A 23,394-nucleotide genomic window follows, 5' to 3' on the forward strand; every position below is an offset into this window, starting at 1 on the left:
ATACCTTCACTAAGAGGAGTAAAGAATAATTGGAGCCTGGGCCATGCAACCTCCTAAATGTAGCACGAGCATCTCACCCTCCGTATAGAGATGCACAGTCTCCATCCCATGCCTCTGAATTCCTGGGGATGTTCATCGAAGAGGTAAGTCATTTAAGAATCATTCTAAATGTTGCTGTGGAAAAACTGGCTGTATCAAGTCAAGTCTTCTCCACCCTCCCCATTCATATCAACAGTGGTGAGTCCTGCAAAACAGCGAGCGTGGTTAGGTAACAGTGATGGAAAAGACATTCCAAGGAGCTGATAATAAGGTTTAATTTTCCAGCAGCCCTGATGAATTTTCCCTGCATGTATGAGAAAGTTAATGACTGAATCACATAGCGAAGCCCAGGTACATTAGTGAGACTGAAATTCAGTAAGTTTCATTTTTAAAAACTAAAGTATAAGGCTTAACCTACTTCTAAAGAATTACTATGGTAGTGTTTAAGAAAATCCGTTCTAGAAGCACTCTAGTAAGACGCACTGTAAACATGTTGATTACAAATGTGTCTGAACCTGTCACAACAATGGCAGTACTATTTTGTAAAAACTTTTTAAAAATCCAGTTTCTCATGAACATAAAAATTGTCTTCAGAAACCTGGCTGGGGCATTTCTCCAACTCCTCCAGCCAGCTGAAATACTGCCAGGCTCACTGCACGTGCAAGGCTATCCGCATTTTCCTGCAAATTACATGAAAGGAGATTAGATGAGAAAGAGCATCTATCAGGTAACTCGCAACTCTGAGGGAAGGGGAAGAAACGTCTTGATTTTTGTCTCACTAACATACTTTCTTTTTTTACATCTTTCAGTAAGAAATTCCAAGACTCTTAGAAGAATTTGAGTTTTCCATTTAAGTCAGGTGAGTCCTTAACTAATTTTATCATCTAATTTGATTAACTATCATTCCAAAACTCTTGAGCAATTCCATAAAACCTACTCCTTAGAAGCAAGGCCACAACTGGCCTAAGAGTAAGTGACTGTTAAAGTCCCCGACGGCCTCTCCCTGTCCACCAGGGATTTTTTTTTTTCACTATATTCTGGGATGGCCTAAGCTTCTGCCAAAAAGCTGCCAGCTGCCTTATAAAATGCCTCCTTCTGAGGGCCTGGTCACCCCACTCTGTATTGCCTCCGCTGTGCACACACTTTTATCAACGGTTTAAGATGACAGTGTGTGAAGAGGGCAGATTTTAAAAATCCAGACCGTGAGGTCTTCACCCTATCAGGAGAAGAGCAGAGGGCAAGGCTGTTTAAAGGAAATTCGAAGTCCAGAGACAAAGGGGCACCCAGGTGGCTCAGGTCATGATCCTCGGGGTCATGAGCTCGAGCCCCACATCCAGCTCCGTGTGGAGTCTGCTTTCTTCTCACCCTCTCCTCCCCCCACTTGTGCACTCTCTCAAATAAAGTCCAGAGACAAAGATGAATTTCAATCAGCATGGCTGATGGTACCAGTTAATTTAGACATGGACCTCAAAGTTGGTTGTTTTCATTAAGCAGCAGGATTGTTTTTAAAGGAGGGGGGAGGATAACCCACTTTAGGCCACATAAGGCAAACCAAGTCTCTCTCTATTAGTTATTCATGCTATTGCTAGAAATAGGGCACTTTGAGGAAGTCTGGAATAAATCAAAAGAAAAATATTTGGGGAAATAAACTGGGTCTAATTTTGTTCAACTACTGATGAAAATAATTTTGTAGTATTAATATGAACCTAAAAATCCACATAAACAAATCTCTGACATTAACTATCAGTGAGACTGCAACGCTCTTAAACTTAGTTTTCTTTTCTCTCCGACTACCCACGTAGTTGGACTCTCACTTTACATTTTCCAGTAGAACTGCCCCAGCTTACCTGCGAGTCTGCTTCTGCATATACTCGGACTATATCTTCCGTACCGGAAGGCCGGACAAAAGCTCGGGAAAGCTTGTACGTCTTCACCAGGTCATTGATTGCCTCCTGTAGTCCCAGAGGTGTGACTACTTGTCTTTCAGCATCCGTGGTACTAATAACTTGCCTGTCTGCAACCTGTGCACAAACATTTCATATTTGTCACTTTATTCCACTTCCTTTCAGAAGCCTGAGCTCTTCAACACGATTCCCCCTGATTGTGGCCATTTCATTCTAATAGTAACAGACCTACATTTCAGCTTATTGTACCACCAAGTGCACCACCGTCAGTAAGGTACCAGAATAAGCACAGAACGCAACTGCGTTAAAATCTGATGCTGCGCCTGCATGGGCAGTGGCTTGACTGTCTGACTCTGAACGGAGTCAGCTTGAGATTCTTTCTCTCCCTGTGGCCCTCCACCCGCTCACGAGCTCAAACTCTAATTTAAAAAAAGTTCTACAATTTTTCTGAAAAAATCAGGGTTATTAATTTCAGTTGTACAGCTTCTCTAGCAAAAAGAGCTACCATTTCCATAGTCTTATAGTTACCACTAAAATAATGGCAAGTACTGTAGGACTTAAGTCACTGATCAAATAAAGTATTTTTATAAAGTGGAAAGTGGCAACCTGTTATGTAAGAGGGTCGTGATAAAAACTGCCTAAATATGCCAAAAACGAATCTGAACAAGTAGCCATTTGTGTGACCTCGGGCTTTACTACCTCTAATTGTCTTTCACAAATTCTGTGGGTGAATGTGTAACCTGGCATAAATCTGTATAGGCATCAATTACAATTTATATGAAATGCCTTTAAAAAAAATTCTCTCCCTAGCCCACAGATCCTGCTTTGCAGCATCTAGCCCCAGGAAAGTACTGTATGAACCCAGAATCATGCAAAGGAAATATTTTCACTTGAAATGACTATCAGGATTGCTTCAGAATAACCTGGGGGATATGGAGAATGGTGGAGGACAACAGCTGAAATCTGTTGAAGCTGAGGACATGGGAGGTTCATTATTTTGATCTCCCCACAATGCTTTAAATTTTCCGTAATAAAATCTTCATTATAAGTAATATGTATCACTTTAAAGTTTGTAAAGTGACTATTTCTCAAACAATTGGCTATGCCATTTTTTTCTATGCAATACATATACACAATGAAAAAAGGAAATACTTTGGAGAGAATACATTTTAGTTAATTTTCAGAAAAGAAGTAATTTTAAAATCTTGCTCCCACCTTAACTTTGAGCTGTCTGTTTGGGAGATCCGTATAAAGAGCATCCCACTGCTGTACGGTCAAACCCTTCCGAGTCAAGATTGCCTCAATCACCAGCATGTCAGAAATAGCATCACCAGCTGCCTACAAGACACAATGCAGGAAAGTACTCTAACGCCAGTAAAGCTTGGATATGAATGCTCTGTCTTCGAAAACCAATCACAGTCTCCTGTGCTGCCTCCCTGCCCCCACAAAGGATTATTAAACTGGAGTGGATGGAGAAATAAAAAGGGAAAGGAAGACTATAATGAGTTATACAAAAAACACTGAAACTAGCTCTTGAGAAACTTGCCTCTCATCTTCCTCACTATAGACCGGATAACTTTTAAGGTTCCAGCATTAACGTTCTGTGACTCAGATTCTCCTTTATAACTAGATCCCTTTGGAGAGATTACACCATGACGACGGAAGGCATCATGCATGGTGAAGTGGCATAAGACCCACCTGAAGCTGGATCCATACTCTTCACTTCGTAGCTCTGAGCCCTTTGTTTCTTCACTTATGAAATGGGAATTATAATAACCCCCCTCCCTGTGTTATTGCAAGGATTACACAATGAGGTATGTCAAGTGCCTCGCATGTGCAAGAGACTCCTGTATTAGTTCATCGCTTCTCCTGGTCCTACTCTGCTTGCTCTTCCACTGCTATACTGTGATGCAACACACACAGTATACAGACGCAATAGCTGAATCTTGGCTCTAGGTGGAAGCAACTCATTATACTTGAAAATTTTCATCACGAAACGCAGCGGGAGGCAAGCACATCAATGTTCTATCACCGCATCTCAGTGTACATCTCAACTGCATACACCACTGCGGGAAGGAAGCTGCAAGGACTTTTCTACTTTAATTTCTTATTCAGGGGTGCCTGGGTGGCTCGGTCAGTTGAGCATCTGACTTCAGCTCAGGTCATGATCTCAGGGTGCTGGGATCAGGCTCCCTGCTCCCTGGGAGTCTGCTTCTCCCTCTCCCCTTTCCCCCCGTTCAAGCTATCAATCAGAATCTTTTTTTAAAAAAATTGGTTTTTATACAGCATACTATTCTACCTTCTGAATAACGTAAGAGTAACCAAGAGTCTGCCCCCCCCCCCACCAGTTCTGACCTGGTTAAACAAGTCAATAACATTTTCAAGCATCTTAGCAGCTTCCTTTTTCTTATCTTCTGATTCTTTTGCTAGTTGTTTTATCTTTGTTTCAGCAGCTTTACTAAACAGTACCTGTAATGAAAGCAAAAAACACAAACTCACAATCCACTATCCATGCCCCAGGCATCCTAGCTAAACCACTTCTGAAAGTCACAATGAATCTGGAAAAACTGAGGGGAAAAATAATGGCGGCCTTAGAATAAATGAAATTAACAAGATCAAATCAATCAGAACCCAAAAGATACTACTGGGGTGGGGTTCATTTATGAATTATAAAACTGGTTATCAAAATTTAAAGAGCTGATTACAAAGAAAATACCACCCTGGTAGAGGCAATGTACATGATGAGTTCATTGTGTTTGCCCCTCGGCCAGCTGCATCCGTTCTATGCAACCAGATTCTTTAAGCCTATCTGTATCCACTTTATTCAGAAGAATATATAATTCAACATAAATAGTGCAGTTTTCTTGTCCTAAAATTTTTAAGGATATAAGCTAGGTAAAAGAAAGTGGTCACCATATTTATCACATTATGGCAAATGGTATCATGGATATTATATACATCACTTTCCCCAAGATACCTGTCATTTTAAAATTCTTTGCCCATGATCTTAGTGCCTTCCAAGGCTCAATACTACAGTCAGCACTTGATGAAACAGATGTTTGTTGGTAAACTAAAATACACTCTGTTCAGTTTTTGCCAGAACACAGCCATACCCACTTACCCACCCTACATCAGCAACAGAGGCCTTATGGCCCAAAGACTAGAATATTTACTATCTGCCCTTTAAAATCATTTATCAATCTCTGCATTAATTAGATCACTGAAGTTATATATTTTAATTGCATTTCCTAAGAACTTATTTTTCTTACGTTCAGGGCCTCTAGAAGCCAGCTCAGAATTAATGAGGAAAATAATCTTACCTAGCTAGATAACATTTTTTCTGTTGGCCACCTCCAATCCATTTATGAAATGAGGTGAGAGATAAAAATGTTTAAAAAGAAAAATCAACCTTATGAATACACTGAAAGCCACATAATACAGTTCAAAATGGTGAATTTTAAGGCACGAGTTCACATGCTATATCTCAAATTTTTTAAACATTCTACCTACAAAAAGCACCCTTAAAATTTTATATGCTAATTTCTAGTTATTCATAACTTAATTCCCAAGCATTCCAACCCTTCTTGAACTTTGCTTTTACCACCTATGGCCCGTTCAAAGAAAAGCTGTTAAACGATATACAGACGATCTGCTTATAAAAAAAAGAACTGCATATTTTTTTAAGAAACTAATAATCATCTCTTCATACTCAACGATCATAATCTAAAGAAAACCAATTTCACAACACATAAGAATATACTAAGTTAACCAAATAATCTTATTCTACCATCATACTGATCATTGCAACAAAGGGGGATATAACCTATTACCATCCAGATACAGAATTCCCATCATTAAAATATGTCCAGCTAAATAAAGCTGGTTGTAGCTGATTAAGAGAACTTACCGTGCCATGCCCATTTGCTTCAAAATAAACTCCAATGTCAAACTCTTGAGCCTTGTGGTGCAAATGTTTTACACCAGTTTTAGTACAATAGACAGGCACCTATGACATATAGTTAAAGAAACATAACAGCAGTTACTCAATGGGTAAATACTTATTATGTACCTACTCTCCCAAGGATACAACAGCGAACAAACCTCCTGGAGCTAGCTAGTGAGAAAGACAATTAAGCAATTAAAATACAAAGTGGTGTTAGTATGGGGGAGAGAAGGCACTATAGAAGCCCACAGCCAAAGAAAAAGCCCGAGAGAGAGAGAGAGAGAGAGAGAGAGAGAGAGAGAGAGAGAGGCACCCCTAATAAGATAATGAAAGATTACAAGTGGGGGAGTGACATGATCTAAACTGTAGAAAGTTCAGTTAGCTACAGTGTGGTGAATGGCTTACAGTAAGGGTTTGCAAGCTTTTATTACAAAAGGCCAAATGATAAATATTTTAGGCTTTACAGACCATATCCTCTGTCACAATGGCTCACTTCTGCCACTAGTGTAAAAGCAACCACAGACAATACAGAAACAAAAGAGCATGGCTGTATTCCAATAAAACTATGAATAAGTGGCAGACTGAATTTGATCCACAGGCCACTGGTCACTATCTCCTGGCTTAGAAGGTTAAAAGAGATTGGTTAGGAGGTTTCTAGGACTAATTCCATTAAGAAATTATGGTGGTTGGACTAGCAACACTGGGCAGCCTAAGTCTTGGGTGGATCTGAAAGAGAAGAGCAGTTAAGACCGATAGTGGCAAAACTGCAGAAGAGATCAAGATGGAGTAAGATCGGCCTCTGACTGGATTTAAAAGACGTCAGGAAAGACCAGAGCTCAAAATACTTCATCCACCCACAAGAAAATGGGCTGATGATTAACAGTTTCTGGTGTATTCAGTTTCTTAAACAGAGTATCTTACCTGTAAGAAATTTTTAAGACAGAACATAAGAAAATACTAAAACAATAACCCAAGTACTGAGAATTATCCCTGTGAACAGCAGGCAACAGGGCCAGATGGAGTGCCAAGTATTTACCACAACCTTATACTTAATCAGGTCACAAACTAGCAGCCTCCAGATGTGTTTTATTTTGCTTATTTCTTTGGAATTTTGCATCAGTTGCCCAGACTTAAAAAGGAGATTCACAGAAAAATTCAGATTTTCAGCTTCTCTTGAAGAATCTGACGAAAGGCGACAGCAGTTGGCCTGGTGGGCACTGTTCCTAGTCTTTAGCCCCCTGCTGTACTTCTTCACCTCACCTCTCCAGATTCTACAAGAATTTGACTTTGCCATTCTTGCTTAAAAAAGAATGAAAAGGCAATAAAAACTACTAAAAATGCAGCAATTTGAAAAGGGACAGACAAAAGTTGGAAAATAATACACTAGCTAGTGAGAAAAAGAGGCAATCATCTAATTTTGGCCATGAACCCTCTAACTCACTCTTGGAGCAGGCGACATGGTATAGAGGAGGGTCAGTCATTTGGTGGATGTTGGGGGAAAAATTAGATGCAAAACTAGTAACAGATTCCATCCTCAGACCAAACTTTCCCTGTGAGCCTGTCTGTGGGCTGTTTCCCAGAGTCCAGTCTCAGCAAGAACCTCTGACCTCCCACAATGGATCAAAGTCCTCACCCTGTACCATCTTCCAGGTAATATCTAATTACCCAGCCTGCCTTCAGAAGTTCAGGTAGATTTAGCCAGAATCCTCCCTGACCCCTGACGACTGCTCAGTAATTTTTCATCTATCTCCCCCGCCTCCCACCATTGCTCTTTGGCCACAGAATCTCCACTTTTCCTTGTTGTATTAGGAGTTGAGCCCAGTCTGTCTCCCCCACTGTGAAACCCCAAAGCAATAGCCCCTATGTCTACTGAACAGGCCCGCTTCTCAAGACTTCACAGGGCCATTTGTCACACGCTTTGTCTTAAATGTGCCTGGTAACTGGTAGCAGTCAGTGTTTAGTTCTTACCAAAAGAGTAATAAAATCTCTCATATCTCTATAACAAGCAGATAAGGGGCTGGCTCCAAGCTCTAACAGAAACTCTCAGGAGCCTGGGAGACAGGGGTGCTATCTCCCCTAAAGTTATAAAACTTGCTTAGACTTCAAAAAGATTTACATTCATTATAAAGGAGGCAGAGAAAGAATTTACAAGTTTTCTAAAAATGCTCTTAAAAAAAGGGAAGGGGGAGAATCTCTCTCTTTTCACATCAGGGACAAATTTTTTTCCTATTTTTGATTTCTACTTACCCTTAAATGGACAACAGCTCAGTTTCATGTATTACGACCTATTGACTTTTATAAGGGCATTGTTTTCCTCACAGAAATATCTTAGAATATATTAAGAAGCTACCAGAAAAGGGAAATGGTTCGATACCTTCATAACTTCTTCAAGATATCGTGTTGAACTTCCATTTGCATACGCAGTTTGTACAACACCAATATTCAAACTTTCTCCAATCTAGATGAAAACAATGATAATTGCCTGGCCATCAAAAGTAAAGACACTAACCACAAAAGCAAACATATCATGAGAGGTCTAAAGGATGACCAAATCATTATCCAGATCAGCTGTGTCTTAGTTTATGCAATAAATGCCTAAAATGAAAATTTACATGAATGCCAGAAAAAAAGCTAAAATACTTTAGAGCATATTTAAATCCCATAAGGAATCCTTTCTAAAGAAGATTGTGATTTCTTGCTTTCTCTAGTTTTTTTAAGTATTTACTGAATTTGCAAACTATACCTTTTCCCAAATTATAATAATTACTTCTCATTACATTCTATACATAAAGCTGGCCTAAGATTTCCAAAAGAGCAAAACAGAATAAACCTTTCTCACATTATTAAGCATATTACAACACAGTAAATACAGCTCTCAGAGGATGAGATTTTGTTTAAACCTGAGGCTTTGGGAGTGATGATGGAACTCTCATTAAAGTGTCAGTTATGAAGAAACCAAAACTTGATAAAGCTTGAAATCACAAACTCTGCCAGTATAAGGAAGAAAAGAGTACTACCTTCAGGTTCCAAATGCCCCATGTTGAAATGACTAAAATTACCGTATCTTCTTGTATTTTCTGGCCACAAAGGTAAGGAACTCCATATGAACTGTGCCTCTGAGACATTCAAATGCCTGTTAGTCACCAGTTAGTCTTGTTTTAAAGGGCAGTCATCACCCCACCATACCTCCAACAGGAGCTCTTTAAGGAAACTGCTAATTAGTGTTGCTATCTTGTCTCCATCTATGAGATGAAAGTGACCATCTACGTCAAGGTAGTAATAAACAATTCTGTCTGCATCTCCATCAAAGGAACAGCATCTTTCATTAGCCTTCATTTCCATTCCTAGCACACAGAATTTTAAAATGCATTTCAGTCATTGAAATGGGAATAAACCTCCATATAAAAAGTTTTTTCTCTTACGTTAGTTACAAGGGAAAAATATTTCACTAAAGTATGATCATAACTGGTACTTAAAATTATCCTTCCAAATAAAAGCCAATGTCTTTATCTTTAAATAGTATAAAGCTTTACTGGTTGTTTTTACAGGGTAAATTCTTTCAGAGCTAACTGGAAAAGAATTCTATGCTGAAACTTGATGTAATATTAAAATAAAATTCTGTTTTATAAGCCAGTTGGTTTGGCAAGACAGGTTCCCATACAGTTTTTTGAAAGCTGTGAATGCAACTGACCTAGTACTACGATGCCCTTTACATGTAAAAAATAACCAGCAATAGATGAGGTATGTCCTGAGTAATTCTAATAGAGTGATTTTTATTTGTTCATACCATCAGTAACAAGAAGCACTGGTAAGAGTAAAGAATTATAACCTGAGAAATATGGTTTGTGTAATTTGCATAGTTCTCAAAACCTCAGCAACTGTCATGTCAAACTTACTAGAAAATTCTGCGGTTCCTTAGCCATGACAGGAGCAGGTGGACAAATCCAACATGAGACTTCCATGAGGAATATGAATATAAGGTTGACTATAGGGCGTAACACAAACTTCAGGAAAGTGGGAGGGCCTATGATTTTGTTCATACTGTAGCTCTGTGATGTGGGGCTGCCAAGTGCAACAGTCAAGAAAGAATTCTTGAGACATTTTAAAGTACAAAAAGGTGCTTTTATTATAACAGGGGGCAGGACCCACGACCAGAAAGAGCTGCACTGTGATTGTGAGGAGTGACTGATTATATACTTTTCAGTTTGGGGGGGGGGGGCGGCTGATTAGAGATAAGTTTCTAAGGAATTTCTGCATGATGAAAGTGAGGTTTACAGAACCTTGGAGGTCTGGTTATTATCAAGATAAGGCTGCTTTTAGTCTCTATTAAGAAACATCAACATGAAGGCAGCCATGAGTTCCTTGAGCTATGTCACACTCTGCATGTCTCCGGTATCAATGGGCTACAAGTTGTAAGGAGAGTTAATTTTAGCTACATTTCTCTTGCCTTTGTTCTCCTCATCACCAATGCCTACAGCAAGGGAGAGGAGGAGCTCAATATTTAGTGAATGGACACAACCAAACTGTCAATAAAGGTCAAAACAAGCAATTCAATGAAAAGGAGTTCAAACTGGTTGATTAAAAATGTAAATGCTTACTACAGTGAGGCAGAATCGCATACAGGAGAAAGGCACGTGGCCGAGGTCTGCAGAGTTCTGCAGAATGCAGGTCGTGTGTGAAGTGGACAGGAGCCACTCCGTGGCAGCTGATTACTGCCGTGTGAGAATGGACATTTTCTGATTTTGGTAAAAAGAAGCCGAAGTTTCTAGTATTTAAGTAAAATCATGGAATTTTTAAATGGCAACAATTAAAACACCCACACAGTAGACCAAACAAAACACATCTGCAAGCCAACCATGGCCCACCTGCTAACTATTTGGTATCTGTAATGCAGTTAAATATAAAACTCCTCTTAGTACAGCCACAATCTATAGAAGAGTTTTCCTCCTAATATACCAACTGTAGAAAATGGTGATTTTGCAGACAATTATAATTAAGCAGAGTTGCATTCCCTTTCCATAGTGTGTCTAATTCAGATAAGGTGAAAAATGCTACTTACTATTGCTGTCCTTTAGATCAATGATTCTCAAAGTGCGGTCCCAGACCAGCACCATTAGGAAAGGTTGGGCACTGGATAGAAATGCAAATTCATATCCTGCCTAAATCCTACCCCACACCTACAGAATCAGAAACTCTAGAGTAGAGCCCACGAATCTGTGTGCTAACAAGCCCTCCAGGTGATTCTCATGCATGCTACAGATTGAGAACCGCTGCTCTAAAACACCAATTTCTGATTTTGCTTCCCCCCACCCCCAGAGATTTCCTGCACACGGGAGGAGTCGTGTGACTTACAGGCATAGAGTAGACCATGTTTTGGATGGCACTGACCAATAAGGAGATGCCCAGATGTCTAAAGGAGCAGCGCCTCGACTAGCTGCATGACTCAACTCACATGGCTACCTCTGTCGGAAGATTGGTTTCAAAGAGCTCTAAAAACAAATTTTCCACATACCCTCTGGAGGCTTCTGATGACTTTTCACAAAGTCAGCCCCACACAAATGGTTGAGCTTCCCTTTGGTCCCATCATTAAACAGCTGAACTGACAGCCCCTGGGAAATGTAGTGTTCCATTTCTCTCAGCTTCAGAGCCCCTATGCCGTTTGCACAGTCAACCTTAAGTGATCTATAGTCATCTCCACTGCAAAAAGCCTTAAAAGGAAAAGACACATGGAAGAAAAATTTCAAGTTACAAAAGAGTGAAGCATAAAGCACATACAGGTATATGTAAACATCTTCCATTGTTTCAGTTAACTCATCTATTTTAACCTGGGAAACCAAAGGCTACACACATTCAGGTGAAAACTGTAGAAAACCAAAATAAAATTTAAAAACCTTTAAAAACTTTTTTTTGGACAATGAGACAAGAACAGTTTCACTGATTAAATAACTTATGGAAATGGAGCTTTGTCAGAATTTAGCCTCAATTAAGCAGGGTCCCTTCAAAATAATACTACAGTCTATATTACGTGACAGGCATTCAAATGTGGGCATGAGTATACAGACGGATGAGCAGAATGATGCCTGTCATTCTCTTCACAGCAGATAACACCACTGGGCATGTCTGGGTTTTCCTTGTCAATCTCCTCTCTGGCCTATCCTCACATCAGAATATAAATTCTATGAGAACAAGGGCTTTGTTTTGGTTAACAACATGCACTCAGTATTTGTTGATCAAATTAAGTATACCCCCCAAATCTCAACCAGGTTTAAGAAGCTAATCTACCCAGGAGAAAATCTTTCTCAGCAGTAGACACCTCAAGTATGATGCCAACAGCACCTAACATTAACCCTATGAGAAAATTCATCTGTATGTATATTTATGAAACCACAAGAACCCCATGTGTTCTCTCCCAATGATCTCAGGATGTACCATGTGCCTTGTCAAGTAAATGCCAACAGACATTCAGCAGGATACAAGGGTCAAACCTTGTGAAGCCCTAGAAAGAAAAAGGAAACACACCACATTTTTGGAAAAAGAAGAAGGAGTGACAAACTAATTAAGATACCTTATTCAACTGATGTTATTTTACTCATTTGCTTAAACTCTAACCACGTTCAAGAGATTCTCACCTGGTTGGTGAGCTCTAGAAAGGCCCTAGAGAGTTTCTCATAGTAACCTTCAATGGTTGCCTTTCCGTACCGGCCACTGGTATTTCGACAGCACACCATGTAGTGCAGCTGCGGCGTTGTCACCAAGCCATAATCTGCCAGAGAAATATAAAAGGCAACTTGTCACATTTCTTAATAAGCAAAAAAAAGTTTAAATGGATTCATACCATATGAATTTGAGAGTGACACATCTTCTTTAAAAAAAAAAATTCTCAGAAAACTAAAACGCTAACTTCCAAACTATGTGTAAATATCCACTGAAATCATTAAAATGACCTTCACGTTATGTTGTGATTTATAACAGGAAATAGAGATTTGATCCTTGTCTCCATTTCTGGCAGGGCTTCTAAACCCTCAGAATTTCTAAGTGGTAAGAGAGAGGAATTAATTGTCTTTTGCTACGCTAAGAAGATGACAAGGAGCTCCCAGAGCATCCTGAGATGGGGCTGGCTGCCAGGGAAACCAACCTTGTGATTAGAGAGTTGGAACTTTCAAACCTTTGCCTTATTTCTGGGCCCCTTGCCACTCCAGAGAGAAAAAAGAAGGGCTAGAGATTGTGTTCAAATAGCAACGTCCAATCACTGAATTGATTGTGCCTATGTAATACAGCCTCCGTAAAACCCCAGAAGGACAGGGTTTGGGTTGGTAAATGTGTGCAGACGGGGGAGCGTGGCTGTCCAGAGAGCATGGAAGCTCCGTGCCCCTTCCTGCGTACCTTGCCTGGTGCAACTCTTCCAGCTGGCTTCTCCTGAGTTCTACCCTTTATAATAAACTGGTTATCTAGTAAGTAAAATGTTTTTCTGAGTTCTGTGAGCATTTTAGTAAATTAATCAAACTAAGGAGGGAGTTATTAGAAGCCCAGGCGACTGAATTCTGAAATGGGGGGAGGGAGGAGACATGTGGCACTGAGCCCTTTACCTGTGGGATGTGACCTTACTACTAGGTAGATAATATCAGAGAATTAAGTTAATTGTTTGGCAGTGTTAGGAAAAAAACACACATTGGACACATACTTGATTCCAGAAGAAATATGAACAACTACTACTGATAAAAAATAATAATCATTTAATATGGACAGGTAACATAAAAATAGAGCAATACAGAAAATCAATAATTGAGTTCTATTTCCAGTAACACTGCAAACTATGTAATTCAGATGAATCCTCCTCCTGAAAACAACCAAAAATGCTAGATAAAAGAAAAATCTCTTTCAAAGAAGCACTGCTGTGCCAACAATATAGAGGACTAAGGCCAAAATCGCTGTGAAGAGAGGAACTTCAAAATTTGAGCTCTGGGAAGCCAGTATTGCTTTAGGGGCACTCCTCTGAACCAAAAATTAACCTGCTTTTGGTACAAAAAAAAGTCCATGCTGACCTAAGATGGGAAGGAAACCCAATAGAAGACCCGGCCCTCATGAAGCTGAAGCCTCAAAGAACTACTCTTCAGTGCAAGGGTGAGTCAGAAGTGAATTAGCTCCAAGTGCCCACTCCTAGGAGATTTGTCTTGACACCAAGAACAGCAGGAGCTAACCCATCCCTGAAGAGCTGTCACCAGAAGCACAGGCCTCCCCTGGATTTCTAGCCCAAATCACATAACCACAAGGGTCCAGAAGAACTCCATCATCAAAGAAACTTGTCACCCACAGTCAGGTAGCACCCCCAGGCACCCAGCAGCAAAAGCAATAACCAAACTTTGCCACAGAAACAGGCCTTCACCATAAGCCTCAAAAATGTCCCACAAATAATTTCCAAAGAAAAACAAACAGCTTATAGTCAAAAATAGCAAACCACACAAGAAAAGCACCAAAAGCAAGAGCAAGAAACAGGAGAAATAGCAGAGATGGACCAATATCCAATAAATATTCTGTAACTAAATCCATCAGAGGTCTTCAAAGTCAAGCACAAGAGTTTGGACTACAAAAGGTCATTTAAACTACTGAGCCCTACACGTGTACAATGGAAATGGTATTTTATGAATGCGACTATGGCTCTGATACCAGGATCAGATGGAAGGTGGGGGAGGAGCTCAAAAGAGTGGATCAGCCCTTAACCTGGTTTAATGCAGGTGTATAAGCAATATTCCAAAAGACTTACTCAAGGACGAACAAAAGGATTTTGTGACCAGTATCAACATTAGCAAATAAACATTTACTCAATAAATTTTTACTCAATAAAAAATGACTATTATACAGTTACTCATCTGTTCCACCGGTCAACCCAGAAACCTAGAAGCCATTCCTCACACCGGTAGCCTCATCATGTATCACAAAATCCTTTGAAGTCACTACCAATTTCAAAGTTCTCCACTTCTCTCGCTATCATCACCCTTGCATGTACTGTACAGTCTCTATCTTTCTTACAACCTTCCTATCTCTCTACACAAAAGTTAGAGTGAAATGCCAGAGTGACTAACTTAAAATGGAAATGTGCTGTGCATTTGAAATAAAACCCAAATCTTTACCACAACCCACAAGGCTTGGGATGATATGACCTGTGCTTACTTCCTCAACCTTATCTACTAGCTTCCCCCATTCTCCCTATGCTGTGGCTACACTAACCTTTCATTTCCTCAAGTACACTAAGCTAAAAAGAGAAATGACGGAAAGGTAAAAAAAAAAAAATTACTCTCAAATTTTTCTAGACTAAAACATTAGAGAAGTGATGGTTCTAGAGCTAGAATGACAGTGCTAAAAAGGTGAACCATTCTGAGGATGGTATAAACAATAGTCTTAGGCCAGGTGAAGCTGGGGTAAGGGCAGACCACCTAAGTGGAGACCTCACTCAGACCAGTCCTTTAAAAATTGCAGACCTGAGCCTGTTAAGGGTCATGGAATCCACTTAGTGAGACGCTACCAGCATTTTTGCATTTTGTTTTTAAATAACACAGATGAATGCATGTCATGCAGTGTGCGTATTATTTATTGACACTTCTGTGTCAGTTATACACACAAGTACACTTACACATATCATGCTATGAGTTTCTTACTCTAAGTTCAGAGTGGCATGAAATAGATTCCCTGGAGGGTTGTACATAGTAGGCAGTCAAAAACATTTGATGAATAAATGAAAAATTAAACTATACATAGCTGGAGCTTTGACAGTAAAGATCATTCTGAAATCAAGCAGAATGAAAAAGAGAAATAAGGGACGCCCATATGAAGAGAGTAAGGCCCTACAGAAGACCAATAAGGAATAGTGCTCAAGAAAGTAGAAGCTTCAAGAAAGAAAAGAAGAGGTCACAGTGTGAAGAGCTATCAAGACAGCAACTGAAATAAAAACTTTAAAATATAAACTCTGAAAGTTATTTTTGGGTCACAGACCCTGTGAGTATCTGATGAAAGCAAAAACTCTTCTCCCTAGAAAAGTGCGTGTGCTTGTAATAATACTCTGCACACTGTATCAAGAGGTCAACCAAGTCCCTACAGCTTAACCACACATTTCCCAGAGAGCCCTGGGCCCCAGGCTAAGAATCCCCACTTTATAATAAGCACTGGATTTGGCAATTAGAATTCAGATGAGTGTTGAGAGAGACATTTCACTGAAGGGGCGAGGATGGAGACTTTGCCTGCGCAGGCTAAATAATAAGTAGAACAGCAGAGAAGTAAGCCAGGTGAGCTCTTGGAAGAGGCCAAATTAACTCCGAAGGAAAAGCACAGAGCAGCTGGAAAGGAGGTTAAAAAGGTCAAGAGAAGATACTTTAAAATGAGAAACTATGGTGATACTAGGGAAATTCACCTCCAAACAAAATGGAGTCACTACATTCACAAGGGGCACAACCAATCTGAGAAGAGGATTCTAGTCTCCATTTTCTGTCATGTAATTTTTCTTCATTTGATAAAACAGGGAAAATTACCTGTCAAAACTTAAAATCAGATTATAAGTAGGCCAAAGATATTTTCTACCACTATTTGATAGGTAACAGCTGATTCCACATGTGATCAGCTATTTGGGAATACATGATATTGACAAAAGCTCTCCAAAATGAACATCTTCAAGTAACTTCAAACGTTTTTATATCAGGAAATTTGGCCTTACTAAAGTAAAGAAAGTTAAGATCAGTATTTCTTACATATAATCTCCTATAGCTAAAACAAAATGTGCACACCCAGAAAAAATTTTTAACTTTTTAAATTTAAAAAACTAGTATTTCATACCTAGAAGTTCATTTTTTTTTTTTTTTTTTTTTTTTTTTTTTAGAGATTTGAGAGAGAAAGAGGGAGAGAGAGAGCGAGTGCATGTGCAATTGGGAGGAAGGGCAGAGGGAGAGAATCTTCAGGCATGAAGCCCAGTGAGGGGTTCTATCCCAGGACCGATGAGAACATGACCTGAGCCGAAAACAAGAGTCTGATGCTTAACTGACTGAACCACCTAGATACCCCTGTACCTGGAAGTTCATTTTTAAAAAACTTTTATCTGTACTTTCAAACTTTTCTAAAATAAATGGTACTACTTTTACAACTTTCTTAAAAGGTGTTTTTTTTTTTAAGTTTTTTAAAGATTAATTTACAACTCAGGATAGCTACATACCATGGAATTGACCTTCTAAAACAGTCACACCATCTATTACAGACTGTGAAAGTTTCTCACTGCTGGGCCTACAAAAGAAAAGGAAGAAAATAACACATCCCATCCTGAAACCAAGAGTTGCTAATTCTGAAAGGAAATGCAGAAATTACGTGCTACAAATTTCAGGGTAATAGGTTCACTGTACTTGAACTGAAACCTGTAAAGTCTGAAAACTCTGCAAAAATAATACAGGTAGAGTATAAGCATTTCCCAGCAGCCTTTCACAATACATTTCTTGGAAAGAGTTTGGCTTTTAAATGAATTTAGAAAACAAATATAAAAATACAGTAATTACACCATACCCAAAAACCTTTTCAAGTTTGACTGTAACAACATATACATTACCTAATGTATTCAGCAATGTATTCAGCAATAAATACTGAATGCAAACACTCTGCATAATGCAGTACTGGGTATCAAACCACCAAGGATACAGAACCTGTTTTTCATCTGAAAAAGTCAGAACAAATTATCTGAAAATAAAGTAGATTATAACTGCCTTGTAGAAAATGATGTTCTCTATCATTTAAACTAGTTAATTGGTAAGAGGCAATTACATGTTGGATGGCTTATCCTGTGGGATAATAATTTGTTTCAGAACATAAGTCACTAGGCTATTTCTGATACCTATATATCCATAATCAGTGGTATTTAGAAGTCTCTCTCTGGTAACACATCAAGGATAAAATACCAGACATTGTCCTAATGTCCCACCATTAAAGCTATGACTAGAAATTTCCTTTAGAAAGAATCTCCAGCTAAAATGAGATCTTACACTAAAGAGAATGCTTCTGTTTCAAAGGGCACTTTTAATCTAACATGTTACAACAGTAAATTTTTGTAAAGGAAGGCAAAAGCTGCCAAATATGACAGGTAGTCCCCTCTTGTGCATGGTTTCGCTGGCCATGGTTTCAGTTCCCTGAGGTCAACTGTAGTCCAGAAGCAGATGATCCACCTTCTGACATATCATCAGGTCAATAGGAGCCTAACACTACGTCACAACGCCTACGTCATTCACCTCACATCCTCTCTCACACAGGCATTTTATCATCTCACATCATCACAAGAAAGAGAAGGGGGAGGGCAGTACAATAAGATATTTTGAGAGAGAGAGAGACTACACTTATATAACTTTTATTATAGTATGTTGTTACAATTGTTCTACTTTATTATTATTTATTATTGGTCTCCTACTGGGCTTAACTTACAAATTAATCTTTATCACAGAGGCACCTGGGTGGCTCAGTCTGTTAAGCATCCAGACTCTGGATTTTGGCTCAGGTCATGATCTCAGGGTCATGAGATCAAGCCCCACCTCAGGCTTAGCTCTGGGTGCAGAGTCTGCCTGGGATTCTCTCTCTCCCTCTTCCTTACCTCTCCCCCCATTCGTGTGAGCTCTCTCTCTCTAAAAGAAAAAAATAAAATCTTTAAAAAATTAATCTTTATCATAATTACGTACGTGTAGAGAAAAACATGGTATATACAGAGTTCAATACTATCCATGGTTTCAGGCATCCACTGGGGGTCTTGGAATGTATCGCCTGCAGATGGGGGGGGGGGGCTACTGTATGTAGAAATAACGTATTGTTAACGTTTTCCAGTGAATTCCGATATGGGAAAATGATATAAATATACGAACCAACAATATGCATATTATGAGGTAAATCTTTATAAATACTGAATTACAATCGTGTTTTTACTTTATAGGAGAAAATAGTAAATCTACAGAAGTAAAGGGGTAGGAGACGTACGTTAAGTACTTCTCTCGGGTCAAGAAATAGGTATTTTAAAGAAAAAGAAATAGGTATTTTGCATACATTGTCTCACATAATCCTCACAAAAGCCCTATATTGGGCTTTAACATCAACATTTTATAGATGGGCATATGGAAGCTCCAAAAGTTAAGTAACCTATCCAATCACGTAGTGTTAAGAGTTGGGGGGTTCGGACTCCAAAACCTAAGATGCAGAAGATTAGCTCCTACACCCTACTAAAAATAAAAAGGCCAGGTAGGTGGAGGAGCCTCTTAGGGCAGTTCCACTTAATTCCTTCAGTTTATCATGGGTACTAAACTAATGCAATCATTTAGGTCAAGCTCCCAAAGCTGCTTTCACCAGTAACTCTGATGGTCACCTGGTATCTCTACCAATCACTACGAAGGCATCTTGTTGCAGATTCACGGCTGCTTTCACACTGATGTCCATCAACACTCTTGGCATATCTTGTTCCTCAGCATTTGCCAAACAGGTAGCATGTTCCTCCCAGGACGGTGCCAACATTTCACCCAAAGGATCAACCAATTTTACCCCATTGTCTTCCTTAAAAGAAAAGCAAACAATAAGCCATCTGTGCATATTCACAAGGATGAGTTGAGGAAGTAAATTCAAGCTGTTTCCCCCTAAAAAAGACATTGATGGCTGAGTGGCTTCACCTGTGACCGTATGGAATGCCAGGCACTGGACTGTTTTACATGAATCCTCGTAACAAACATCAATCTTACTAAGAATCCTATTTTTATTCCAATCTTACTTCGAAAAAAACAGATTCAGAGCAAGTAATCTGCTTATGTTCATACAGCTAGTAAGTGTCAGTGCTGGTATTAAAACATCAAGTCTATATGACTTTTAAACCCACCAGTCATTACTAGTTTTTTTTTTAAAGGCTGTCACCTGTGCATTCACCATCAATTACATGACCAGGGCACAAATGGAGTAGAATGAGGGCACTGAGAGATCCTCCTAGGACTCTGGACTCTTTAAGAACATACTGGCCACTATATCCACCAGCGGGGGCAGGGTGGGGGGGAGCTAAAAATTGACTCCCAATTCTATTCAAATTTGGGGGAAGAAATAAAGTGTAGTTCAGAGTGAATGTCAACTGAAGGAATGAGCTCAGTCTTGTTTTAAGAAGTACTTCTAGAACTAGCAATAAATATAGGCTTCAGCCCACAAGTCATTAATTGTGGTGATTTAGACATTCAGACACTCACACATTAATAATGATCCACACTTAAAAGTTGGACAAGCAATGTCCTCTTGTGTGGGGGGAAAAGGAGGTTATAATCCTTCACAGACCTACACAGCTTTAACTTGCGGCTGATTTAGCTACAAAGGCAAAAGTCTCGTGCTCTTGCAACCAAACAGAGGCACGTTATTCAAACCACGTATTAGTGAGCTACAGGCCGTACATAACAAAACAGTAAAACTATGTCAAAAAGAATACTTTGATCAAAAAAAATGGGGGCGCCTGGGTGGCTCAGTCGGTTGAGGGTCCAACTCTTGGTTTCAGCTCAGGGGGAGCTCTCAGGGTCCTGGGATCAGGATCAAGCCCAGCATCGGGCTCCGCACTCAGCAAGGGGTCTGCTTGAGATTCTCTCTCCCTCTCTCTCTCTGCCTCTCCCTGGCTCTCGCACTCTCTCTCTAAAATAAATAAATAAATCTTAAAAAAAAAAATGCATTGTCATAACACTAGAACCATCAGGCCTCATCAATAACCTGCCCAAAGCTCACTTTTGTATGCTGGGAGCCACCTGTTTGGCTATTCATTCAGAACAGGAAACAACTCCCTCATACTCCCTAACTATAGAAAACTGGTCTAGGGGGTGCCTGGGTGGTTCAGTCGTTGAAGCAGCTGCTTTTGGCTCAGATCATGATCTCAGGGTCCTGAGATCGAGCCCTACATCGGGCTCCCTGCTCAGTGGGAAGTCTGCTCCCTCTCCCTTTGCTGCTCCCTCTGCTTGTGCTCTTGCTTGTGCACGCTCTCTCTCTCAAATGAATAAAATCTTTTAAAAAAAAGAAAACTGGTCTAAAAAATTTTCAAAATGTACTAAATCTTTTCAAATGTTTGCCCTTCCCCCCACCTGCCTCCAATCTCTCTAATCTCTACTAAATTAACACAAGTAACACTTTTTGTTACTGATACTGTCTCAATACAACTAACCTGGAAGAATGGACATTCTGTTGTTTCTCTAATATGGACACAATCCAAGAAATGACTCTCATTTCATTCTCTCCACACCCTCTACAGTCATGAGCTAAATGATCACTCATCAAGAAAAAGACATTTCAGGGGCACCTGGGCAGCTCAGTCAGTTAGTGTCTGACTCTTGATTTCAGCTCGGGCTGTGTGTGGTCTCAGGGTTGTGGTATCCAGTCTGGTGTCAGGCTTTTCACTCAGTGATGAGTCTGCTTGGGATTCTCTATCTTCCTCTGCCCCTCCCCTTGCATGCACTCTCTTTCTCTCTCTAAAATAATTAATCTTTAAGAAAACGCCATTTCAAATCCAAGGCACATAATGAGTAGGCACATTCCTACTCGTTAGAATTTGTACTTTGGGTCAAACTGCTCAGACACTAAGATGTGTTCTTGTAAATAAAGGTTTGCTTTATCAGAGCACTAAAGGCATTACATTACCTCAGGATTATGTGATGCTGTTACCATGACTCCTATTGTAGACTTTGTCTGTTTTGACCTCAGGACAGCTAGTAATCCCATGCGAAACATGACATGATCAAGATGTTCTGCTTTCGTTCGAAAGCCAGCAGTCCCATATTGAAGAACGAGTCCATTGGGCTTGGCATGTAATGCTGAGTATTCTGTAATAGCATCTAAATCCATGTCTACAAAATTAAGGAATATTTTTCAAGCATAAGAAATCTTTCAAGGACCATTCACTTCAAAAACTGCCACACTAAACTCAGGTCTGCCTCGTTCTGAACCCCCACAAAGAATGTTTGAGAAAGAAAAGAATGGTACAATAAGTCCTGGTGGTAGGCATTACCTAGAAGATCCTGCCCAACTTGTATCAACCACTCCAAGGGCAGAAGGCAGATTACCCCTATTCATCTCTCATTTTGGGTCTAGGGCTATTCCTGGACACAGGGTGAACTTAAAATGGTCCACTTTCAACTAAAATGAAGATTCCACGCATAGATTCATAGACTACTACACAATCAAAGATTACCTCATTTCACAAATGGAAAAACTTAAGCCTGGGCCGCGGTTAAATAACCTAAATTTACATGGGTAGCTGGTGACAGACTGGAGTCTAAGGTCATACTGTCAAATGGACTGGGACTACATTTCCAAAATATCTGGGAAATTTATGCTTCCCAGACCACAGAGACATACGCCCAAAGGAAAAGCAAAGGGCAACAGCCTCCTCTCCAAGACTGCCCAGACCTCCTTAAATACCTCGCAGTGGATTTTTCTACTTTCGTAAGGGAGGATCAGGACACCCTTCTAAACTAAGCTCTCAAAGTAACAACGTCTTCCTTTTACCTTTAATTGGCCCCTAGCCCACTAGTACTTTCCTCTCTGGGATACTCCAATTTTAAGTGGAACGTGGGCTTTCCAACCTCAGCTGTATGTACTATTTAATCACTTCTTGGGTCAGTCCCATTCCCAATTAGCCCAAAGAGGAGCAGCAGTCCTATCTTGTTTTCTTCATTTTCCTTCGTTGCTTCGATCAATGAACAAAAGTTAAAGGAAATGGTGAAAAATTTTTTCTTTTGTCCAACCAGAAAAAACTGGTATTCAACAAGCTAACTGAGTTTGGCCCAAAGTGATCAAATCTCTTTCACAGGCATGAATACACTTTGTTAAAAAACTGACCATTCGGTAATATGATTATTCATAAGGGCGTAAACCAGTCCTGTTAAATCCAGAACATCTTTTAAAAAAGAAAAAAGATAAAATGCTTCCACCTTTCAAAGCGTTTTCGGTCCTAAAACTACGTTCAATGAATGTGCGAACGCTTTTATTCAAAGCACTTACAAGCCCAAACGGTGACCACTCTAAAAAAGTTGAGAGCATCCCCCCTCCCTCCATTCAATTATCAACCGCTTGCTTGTTCCGCTTTCCTTCCAGCCCCCAAATGGCCGCACGTTTCCCGGCTCTCACCCCGAGCCACCGCCCCCCGCTCCAGGTCTGCGGATCAGAACACCCAGCGTGAGACCCTCGGGCCCGCTCGGAAGGCGCAGGGGCGGGTGTGCCCCGCGCGCCGTCCGTGGGTCAGTCAGCGAGCCTGCCCCTAGCCTGCCCGCTAGCCTGCCCGCAGCCGAACCCCTACGGACTGGAAAGTCCCATTCCCGTCGCCAAGCCTGAGGGCCCCACTCACCTCCGCCGGGAGATTCCCCCTCACCTCCACCTCAAAGACCAGCTACCCCGCGGCGGCGCCTCCTACCTGACTGAAGGTCTCCGAACCCGCAGACGTGGCTCTGCGTGACTTCCGGCCCATCGCCACGCCCCCCAGCCAATCACGGCGGGGGAGGATCC

General features: G+C 40.3%; 1 protein-coding gene across 2 annotated transcripts; it reads right to left on the reverse strand.

The window, feature by feature from the left end:
* Positions 1 to 289: 289 nt before the first annotated feature.
* PGM3 (phosphoglucomutase 3) lies at positions 290 to 23,377 on the reverse strand. 2 transcript variants are annotated; one of them, XM_026506999.4, is made up of 13 exons: positions 23,303 to 23,377; positions 21,532 to 21,737; positions 19,253 to 19,437; positions 17,081 to 17,148; positions 12,516 to 12,649; positions 11,399 to 11,594; positions 9,073 to 9,230; positions 8,261 to 8,344; positions 5,851 to 5,949; positions 4,299 to 4,412; positions 3,159 to 3,281; positions 1,887 to 2,060; positions 290 to 719 (listed from the first exon to the last, which is right to left on the reverse strand). In XM_026506999.4, the coding sequence occupies exons 2-13, from the start codon at positions 21,733 to 21,735 to the stop codon at positions 630 to 632; spliced, it is 1,629 nt and encodes a 542-aa protein (XP_026362784.2). In that variant the 5' UTR covers positions 21,736 to 21,737; positions 23,303 to 23,377; the 3' UTR covers positions 290 to 629. The 2 variants fall into 2 exon arrangements, with proteins under 2 accessions (XP_026362784.2, XP_026362783.2); XM_026506998.4 differs by having other exon boundaries at positions 23,237 to 23,344.
* Between the last annotated feature and the right edge of the window lie 17 nt (positions 23,378 to 23,394).

This window comes from Ursus arctos, unplaced genomic scaffold (assembly GCF_023065955.2).
Source record: "Ursus arctos isolate Adak ecotype North America unplaced genomic scaffold, UrsArc2.0 scaffold_29, whole genome shotgun sequence".
NCBI lineage: Eukaryota > Metazoa > Chordata > Mammalia > Carnivora > Ursidae > Ursus > Ursus arctos.

What these genes read in the sequence shown, in the direction of transcription:
- PGM3 (XM_026506999.4), bottom strand. Translation starts at nt 21,735, where the DNA reads ATGGATTTAGATGCTATTACAGAATACTCAGCATTACATGCCAAGCCC. An exon ending in AAGCAAATGGGCATGGCACG is followed by an intron (nt 4,413 to 5,850) that starts GTAAGTTCTCTT and finishes CTTTCATTACAG; the next exon opens with GTACTGTTTAGTAAAGCTGC. An exon ending in ACAGACAGCTCAAAGTTAAG is followed by an intron (nt 2,061 to 3,158) that starts GTGGGAGCAAGA and finishes GTTTGTGCACAG; the next exon opens with GTTGCAGACAGGCAAGTTAT.